Source organism: Hipposideros armiger, unplaced genomic scaffold (genome assembly GCF_001890085.2).
Source record: "Hipposideros armiger isolate ML-2016 unplaced genomic scaffold, ASM189008v1 scaffold_298, whole genome shotgun sequence".
NCBI classification, from domain to species: domain Eukaryota; kingdom Metazoa; phylum Chordata; class Mammalia; order Chiroptera; family Hipposideridae; genus Hipposideros; species Hipposideros armiger.
The window spans coordinates 595,601-604,862 of NW_017731648.1; the positions used below are offsets into that span (position 1 = coordinate 595,601).

General features: G+C 53.1%; 1 protein-coding gene and 1 pseudogene across 1 annotated transcript in view; one reads left to right on the top strand and one right to left on the bottom strand.

Moving 5' to 3' along the window:
* S1PR5 (sphingosine-1-phosphate receptor 5) overlaps positions 1–5,283 on the bottom strand; it is a 13,041-nt gene extending 7,758 nt beyond the window's left edge. Inside the window, exons 1-3 of the mRNA XM_019659386.1 lie at positions 4,762–5,283; positions 4,322–4,385; positions 2,069–3,012 (exon numbers count right to left, since the gene is read on the bottom strand). Coding sequence (XP_019514931.1) covers positions 2,069–3,012; positions 4,322–4,385; positions 4,762–5,264 — 1,511 coding nt within the window. The 5' untranslated portion in view covers positions 5,265–5,283. The remainder of the gene's footprint in view (positions 1–2,068; positions 3,013–4,321; positions 4,386–4,761) is intronic.
* Positions 5,284–9,069: 3,786 nt separating this feature from the next.
* LOC109391599 (60S ribosomal protein L13a-like) overlaps positions 9,070–9,262 on the top strand; it is an 8,314-nt pseudogene continuing 8,121 nt past the window's right edge.

Genomic DNA, 9,262 nt, shown 5'->3' on the forward strand with positions numbered 1-9,262 from the left:
CAGCCAGCACGAGCAGCCCACAAGCCGCTGTGAGCAGCAGTCCAGAAGCCGGCGACTGATCTGCCACAACCAGGAAGAGCGCAATGATGGTGCCAACTTGGACCAGTGAAGCAACATCCTCCACAACTAGACTGAAGAACAAAAAGACAGCAACTTGTCTGTTCCCATTCCCCCAATTCCCCAATAAAAATCTATAAAAAAAAATAGAGTTGGCTTGGGATGCCAGCTCTGAGCAGCGGGGCCCCAGTTTGGTTCCCACATTACGGCCAGCGACACTGCACCCTCTACAGCTAAGATGGTGAACAACAGCTGGACCTGGAGCTGGGCTGCCATGGGGCTATAGCAGTGGCGGCGTAGGCTGCAGTGGGGTTGGTGGGTAGCGGGCATGAACTTTCATGAGCTGCGGGCAAGCAGCCATGAGCGGCCGTCCAACGGCCAATGAGTGACTGCCTCACCCAGGAAGAGCGCAATGATAATGCCAACATGGGCCAGTGAAGCAACCTCCTCTACAACTAGACTGAGGAACAAAAGGACAGCAACTTCTCTGTTCCCATGTAGGATTCGAACTGGCAACCTTGGTGTTATAAGCCTGCGCTCTAGCCACCTGAGCTAACCAGCTGCCCTCAGACTTCTTATTAAAGATTCTAAAAGGCTCTAAGAAAAGGCTATGAATTAGAAGGGGAAAGGGATGAGAAGGCAGCTTGGTGGGAGGGATCACCTTGTCCCCAGGTGCTGGGAAGGAATTGGACAGAACCACACCTCTCACTTCTCACCTGCTCACCACTGGCCTAGTGAACTCCCTAGGGGAAAATCTGACCTTATCCTCCTGCGAGTGTCCCCAGTTACACCTTAGGTTAAACCCAGGCCAAGGGGTCCAAATGCTGTGAACATGAGTCAAGAGCCAAATCTTCCAGAGGCAGCAGCGGCAGGCCCTGATCTTTCCTCTAGGTGTCCCCCTCCTTGTACCCCTTACTTCTCCTCTCTCACCCTCTCACACTTAGGCATTCATTTCACAGGTTATATGGGATGGAGAGGGGAAAGAACAGCTGGGCACAAGGGGCTTGGATCAGCACATGAAAACCCTGCAGGCTGGGAATAATGTGTATAGAAAAGAAACAGAAGTCAGGTCAGTTGTGCAGGAGTTTGACTTAAGGGGAGGAAAGTGGAGGGAGGGTAATATTGGGGGTGGGGCAAGGGTCAGGTCTGTGGGGCTTCAAATGTCAGGCCTGTGGTGTGTGACTTGATTAACCTCTCTGACCTCACTCTCCCCATCTATAAAATTGAGTTATGAAAGTCTTTTTCTTCCTTACAGTGATCTTGTCATTATTAAGCAATCATTACCTGGTCCAGAGCTAATCACTTGCTAAAAATCAGGCATTACTTAACAGGTTTATATAATTCACATACGATTTAATTCACCTATTTAAAATATGCAATTCTGTGGTTTCTAGTGTATTTACAGAGTTGTGTAACCATTTCCGAGATTAATTTTAGAACATTTCATCACTCAAAAAGGAAACCTAACCCATTGGCAGTCACATCCATTTCTTCATCCCCCAGACCCGAGAAATCACTAACCTACTTTCCATCTCTATGGATTTGCCTGTTCTGAACATTTTGTTTAAATAGGATCATACACAACATGCCTTTTGTGTCTCGCTTCTTTCACTCAGCATAACATTTTCAAGGTTCTTCCACGTTGCAGCGTGAATCAATCAGTCATTCCTTTTTATGGCTTAATAATGTTTCATTGTATGGATTATATCATATTTTATCTGTTCATCAGCTGCTGGACACTTTGGTTGTTTCTACTTTTTTTTAAAGATTTTTATTGGGGAATTAGGGGATGGCAACAGCGCTGGGGAATTGGGGGAAGGGGAACAGACAAATTGCTGTCCTTTTGTTCTTCAGTCTAGTTGTGGAGGATGTTGCTTCACTGGCCCAAGTTGGCACCATCCTTGCGCTCTTCCCGGGTGAGGNGGACCGCGGGGAGGCGCCCCAGTCTCGGCCACAGGGGCGGCGGCCGCAGCAGACAAGGCGAAGGAGCGCGTGGCGCAGGTCGCGGTTGGTGAGCGTGTAGATGATCGGGTTCAGAAGAGAGTTGGCCATGGCCAGGCCCAGGAAGGCGTCCGCCTGAAGGAGCACGGGGCAGGCGCGTGCCGGGCAAGCCACGTCGAGCAAGAGCAGCAGGAAGAGGGGGCCCCAACACGCCACAAAGGCCAGGAGCACTATAGTGAGAGTACGCAACAGAGCCAGCGAGCGCGGCGTGCGGCGCGGTCGCCTGGGGAGGCCCCCAACAGCCCCAGGACGCGCCCGCAGGCGCTGTGCGTTGGCTCGCACCTGGCAGTAGATGCGCGTGTAAAGCGCACAGATGGCGGCCAGGATGCCAAGGAAGACAAGCACGCAGAAGAGCACGTAGGCTTTGGCGTAAAGCGGCAGGACCGTGGAGCAGGCGTCCAGGTGGCCCAGGCAATTCCAGCCCAGCGCTGGCAGTAGCCCGAGGAGCAGCGACACGCCCCAGGTGGCAGCCGCCAGCGCCAGCGTGCGCCCCCGACCAGCAGCGGGCGCAGGTCCCCGGCGCGCCATGGTGAGGAGGCGTTCCAGGGCGATGGCCAGGAGGCTCAGCACAGAAGCGGCCAGAGCAACAAAGACGCCACCCTCGCGCGCAAACCAGAGCGCGGGCGATAGGCGCAGCGTGAGTGGCCCGGACAGTAGGATGTTGGCGGCGTAGGCGGCGCCGGCCAGCAGGTCAGACAGTGTAAGGCTGCCCAAGAGCAGGAACATGGGTGCATGGAAGCGCGGGTGACGTCCGAGCACTAACAGTACCGCCAAGTTCTCGAGCACGATGAGCGCGCACACAGCCAGGCACAATACAGCGTCGGCACGCAGTCCCGCGCCGGGCTGGTAGCGCGCACCGCGGAGCTTGCCGGTGTAGTTGTAGTGCAGGACGATGACCTCGCTCACCGGCGCCGGCCTCAGCAGCCCCGGATCCATGGGCCGCCCGCCCCAAGGCTGCAGAGAGGCCGGGTGCAGTGTCAGGCTGAGCTCGCACCATCCCCGCGGCCTGCGAAGGCGAGCATGTGCCTCGCAGAACTGGGAAAGGGGCCCTAACCCCCTGCCCTCCACCCCACATGCACACTGGGACCAAGGGAGAGTTCTGTCTGGCCATAGAGACAGGCGGACACAGACATAATATCGGGACAGGGTGACACAGTCCCACAGTTCCTGAGGGATACTCATAATTCACACACAAACAAGGATATCAAGAGGCATCGTCAATTATAAACAGGCAGAACGCACACAAATACAGCCACACATAGAAAGGGACATACAAATACAGGGACACGAACTAGGGCAAAAATACACAGACCCCATCAGGAAAACACGAAAATATATTCACCCATGGGCAAAGCTACACAGCTAGAGACATACAAGGACAAAAATTCTGTCACACACAGACAGGCCCTCGCCCACTCGCACAGGTCACAATTTCACAGCCTCCACCCACACCCCACCTCGAGCCCTGAGCCCCACAGTCTCCACATCTTGCTGCACATAAACTTCCTGCCAAACTCCCTTCATCCACCGCAAAACCCAGTGAGAAAGCTAAGCCTATTCACCCATTTCATAGAGGCAGAGCAAGAAAGCAGCAGAAGGATCCACATCGCACAGACAGGATCTTGTAGAGGGGCACATATGTCATTAAAGTATAATAATACTTCCCATTTGCAGTGCGCCCTTTAATCCCCTGAACAACTCTACTCTTAGTCCCAATTTACAGGCGAGGAAACTGAGGCTGAAAAGAGGTACCTTGCAGAGAAACAGACACAAAGGTTTTCATGCTCCCACACAAACACAGCCACGCAGAAACGGTTACATAATTGCGCAGATCCCACTTAACAGATGAGGAAACTGAGGCATGGGGAGGCAAACGGACTTATTTAGACATGGCAGGAGCAAACGCATGTCAAACGGCTTCCGTTGCACACAGGGAACCAGACGCAAAAAAAAAAAAAAGACCCACAGAGAATAAGAGACTCAACCACGCTGGGGACTCAGCCTCGGCTGGCCTGGCAGCAGGACTGAGGTAGCGAAACTTGAAGTGGCGTGGCCCAGAGAGGGCGAGGCGGGGAGATTCCAGGAGCCCCCACCCCCAGCCCGCGCCCCGCATCTAGCCCGTTTGTCGCCTTCTTCCCTTCCCAGGAGACCTCCGGGAAAGGCCCAGGAACCCCAAGCAAGGGGGACACTGGTAGTGGCCAGGGCAACCCCTCCGGGCCAGACGAAACACCGCTCCACCAAGAACCCAGTGCTGTACACTCACCCTGCGCCCTGGTCGTGAGCTCAGCACGGTAGCGCAGCCTGGAGCTGAGAGAGCTGATGCCACTCTGGTGGTGGGCGGGGAGGGGCTGGAGCTGGCAGGCAAGGGGGCAGGCCCGCAACGCGGAGAGCCGGCGGTCGCAAGTAGTTGCCCCGCCCCTTGGAACCCGGCACCCAGCCCATGGCTGCCAGCCTGTGCCACCCGCCGCGGCACCGGAGCGCGACCCGGCGGCGACTGGCACAGGCGAGCCCTCGGCTGCCCCCTCCGGGCCTGGGCTGCCCTCCCAGGGACGCCCCGTCTCAGTGGGGGGACCAGGAGGCGCGGGAAGAGGAGGGTTCTCAGCGGGGACAGCCGCAGCCTGAACCTCTCCCCCCACCCTCAGCAGAGGGGTCCCGTCTGTCCTCGGGCTCCTGGGCACTGGTCCCTCTCCATTTTCCTCTTACCTTTCGACTGAGCCTCCTGAGCTGCACTCTACGGATTCCCGGTCGGCCGAGGGACCCCAACAGCGTGGGTTAGGAGGGGTCTTCGGCAGGGATGGCGGTAGCCTGAATCCCTTCCCCACAGCAGTTTGGTCCCGGCGGCTCCTGGGGGCAGACTCCTCCCGATTTCCCCCGCTCCCACATCCTGCTTGGGGTGAGAGGGGGAGTGCAGGCGCAGCCAGGATTCTGGTGGGAACCTCTGCCCCCTTCCCAGACAACGGGGGTCTAGCTCGCGTGTCCCCTATTCTCCTATTCCCCAACCCTGATTGCTCCCAAGGATGGGATTTACTCATTATGTGTTTCTGGGCTGTCACCACCAGACCTGTCAGCCCCATTGAGGGCAGGGATTTGCGTCTGTGATCTGCACTGCCCAGACACAGCTGGTACCCAATAACTATCTGCTGAGTCAGTAAATGAATGAAGGAATAAATGAGTGTCTCCCTCAGTTTCTCTGTTGTCTCCCTCATTGTGTCATTCTGAGTCTCAGTCTCTTTTCTCCCTGTCTCTGTGTGTGTCTTTATCTGTGTTGCTCTCCCACGTCTCTCCCAGGCCTCCGCTCCTCCAGCGGGCCAGTCTAAGCTGGCTCTGCACCCCCACCCACAGTTCCCAGGAGCTTCCTGGACGGTCTCAGCTCCCTCACCCTCAGACTAGCAGCCACGGGCCGGAAGTGGTGCTGGGCATAGCTGCCGCGCTACCTTCCCCAGGACAGTGCCCTTTCTTTACCTCGGCTGACTCAGCCTCTGCCGGCTGCGGGTGGGGTGAGGGCGCCCCAGGGGCAATGAACGCGAGGTTGGGGATGGGGTTAAATTTTGGGCGACCCTGGGGCAGCGACCGAGAGGAACAACCAGGCCAGGTCGCGCCCCCACGTACCCCCTTGGAGACCCCCGAGGCTCTTGTCACGCTGTTCCTCCCGCTCCCCCTGCTCCGACCAATGAAAGCCAAGCGCGGGGCAGCGCAGCCAATGGGGCTGATGCGAGGGGATGGGGGTTAACTTTTGGGTACCAGCGCCCCAGAGCCATGCGGACCAAGCCCGCTGGAATGAGCCCTGGAGTCCCCAAACGCAGCAGAAACATGCCGGGCACACAGCAGACACTCAGAAAATGACCCCCTTCTGAGAAGAGGAAACTGCACCCAGGGTGGGAGGGTGGCTGCCTTGCAACTCCCAGGCAACAGTCTCACCTCCCAAGGCCACTAGCAGCAGAGAAGGAGGCCCTTCCTGCCACAGGGGGTGTGGGTGTGGGGTGTTGTGGGGACGGGGCAGCACCTCCCACTCCTGCCACCTTCCAGCGCCTGTTTCCCATAGACTGGGGGGCCTAGGGACTCAGGGTTCCTGAGACTCAGGCAGATGTCAGAGGCCTCCAGGACTCCTCTGTGCTTCCATCCCTAACCACCATTTCACACCCGCAGCCACAGTTTTTAAAACTCAGATCACACCCCTCCCCAGGCTCCAAACTCTCCATGGCTCCCTATGTCTCTCTGAGTAAACGCCCAGGTCCTCATCAGGGCCCACAAGGCCCTGCAGTCTCTTCTCCTTACTTCACTCTCCCCCTGCTTTACTCCCTTCCAGCCCCTCTGGCCTCCTCCTTGTTCTTCGAATACTTCAAGGCCTTGGTATTGGGGGACAGTCTGTCTGAAACACCCTTCTTCCAGTCCTTCTCAGCTGGTCACCTCCTTCAGAGTTCTTCCTTGATCTGACCCCCTTCTCCCCAATCTCACTTGGTAGTCAGCACTGTCTGAAATTACCTGGGTTATTTATTAATCTGGTCTATTGTGTGTCTGTGCCCTAGACCCTGCAGCTGCAGGCCCTCTGCCCAGTCCTGGTGTAAATGTTAATTAAGGGCTGGGGATCTGGAACCAGATTCAGTTGAACTGATGCCCCTCTGAGCCTTGTTGGCTAATCTGTAAAATGGAGAGAATAACAGCACCACCCACTCTGAGGGATGTTGTTGAGGATGAAAGGGACAATTGGAACAGAGCTTGGGCATACAGTGAGAGACCAATAAATGTTAGCTTGGATACTATTGCTCATCACTGTATCCCTGCCAATGCATTACGAGGGCCCCAGGCACCACCAGCTCCCCTACTCCCACCCCAGCCATCCCTGGTCTCTTCTTAGGGGAAGAGCACCCTCTGGCCTCCAAGCTCCTGCTACAATCCACCTGCCCTGATGCATGCCTGGGCCAGCACACCTGCCTAGCAGGTTTTGCTGCCAGGGCCCTTACCCACAGGGACCGCCCTGCCCTGTCTTCGCCCACTCTTGCTGAGCTGTGTCTTCACCTCTGAAAGAGTAAAATGCCTCCCATAGTCCCTTCAGACCCACACCCTTCAAGAGAACCAGGAGACTGTAGCAGGGGTTCCCAATCCCCCTTCCCACCCTCCTCCAAATAATCCTGAGAGGTGAATACGGCTGCAGGGAGGTGCAAACTGACAACTTTCTCACAGCCAGTTACTAGAGAGCAGTAATGGGGGTCTCAAACTGGAGGCCAGATGGCCAACTCCAGCTCACAGCAACAGGCTTGTTTGCTTAGCTCAGAGGTTTCCCCTTCAAACCTCTGTCTGAACTGTACAGAAACACAGTACTCTAGTCAGTAAATTTGTTTCACAAAGTATACAGGTTAACAATTCTGGATCTACTTATATGCTAACATTGAACAAATAAGTAAGAAGGCATGACAATTAATAAGTTTGTGAACTCATCCTAGAAAAAGTGCTACATACCTCATTGCTGAATATCACTGTGGTCACCTTTGAAGCACTCCCCTTGGGAAGCTATGCACTGATGCCAGTACCTAGTCTACCCTTCAAAGCAATTTTGGAACTCTTTTTCTGGAATGGCCATCAGAGCTGTCATCATATTACCCTTGATGTCCCGAATGCAATCAAAATGTCTTCGTTTCAATATTTCCTTTATCTTCGGTTAAAAAAAGAAGTCATTGGGGGCCGATCAGGTGAATAGGGAGAGTGTTCCAATACAGTTATTTGTGTACTGGCTACAAACTCCCTCACAGACAGTGCCTTGTGAGTTGGTGCATTGTCATGATGCAAGAGACATGAATTGCTGGCAAAAAGTTCAGGTCATTTTCGTCCAACTTTTTCACTCAGCCTTTTCAGCACTTCCAAATAGTAAACTTGGTTAACTGTTTGTCCAATTAGTACAAATTCATCATGAATAATCCCTTTGATATCAAAAAAGTTTAGGCAACATCGTTTTGACTCTTGATTTGGACTGACAGAACTTTTTTGGTCGTGGAGAATTGGCTGACTTCCATTGTACACTTTGATGCTTTGTTTCAGGGTCCTCTTGGTACACCCATGTTTCATCGCCAGTGATAACATGGCCCAAACATCATCTTGCCTTTCCAAAAGGTCTTGGCAAACTTTGACTCTCCTTTGCTTTTGTTCATTGCTGAGTTCCTTTGGGACCATTTTTGCACACATCTTTCTCATGCCAAGATTTTCAGCTAAGATTTTCCTAACTGTTTCTTTATCGATGTTTACTTGGTCTGCTATGCTTCTCACAGTCAGCCAACCATTTTGACGCACAATTCCACGAATTTTTGCAATGTTTTCGTCAGTTGTGCTTGTTACTGGCCACCCTGACCTCTCTCATCAGTGACGTGTTCTCTCCCCTCAGAAAAATGTTTAATCCATTTGTACACTGCCGTTTTTCTTCATGGCATTATCCCCACAAACTTGAACTAACATGTCCCTGATTTCTCTTCCACTCTTGCCAAGTTTAACAAGAAATGTAACGTTTGTTTGTTGCTCTCATTCAATCTCAGACATTCTTGGGATGGCACACAAAAATACACAACAACAATAATAAACACCACTCAACAAGACACCGCCATACGTCAACACGAACATAACTGTGAGACACTGATATACCAAAGTTATGAAACCTTACTGAGCTGTTTGTACAGTGCTGTCAGTGTAAGCGCACGGTGGCAAGTTCGTGAACTTAATTGTCAGACTTTGAATATATGCTGTGGATATTGACAGCCAGGTCTCATGCTTTTGGAGAAGGAAGTTACAAATAAACAATATGGTGCTGAATTGGGGTTATCAGTATGACATGTTTATTTTTAATAGTTAGATATGAAAATAAAGATAGATATGTGTACATTCATGTGATAGGATATACACACATATTTCCTAGCTCCATCTGCCTCCAGAAGCAGTGATACTCCAGTAGCAATGCGTATACTCAGCACCCAGATCTGAGTTTCTAAATATCATTTCCAATATAAGAAACCAGGGCTCCTTGGAGAAATGGCAGATTCTAGGGCTGTGGCAGAGAAAATGAAAAATTATCTTGGAGTATCTTTCAATGCAAGAAAGTGCTTAAAAAAAAAAAGCCAAAAGGACCCAGGAAGGGCCGGCCGAGTGGCTCAGTTGGTTAAGAGCTCGCTCAAGAGTTTGAGCTCTGAGCAACAGCGGTTCGAGTCCAGCCCGAGCTGAGCAG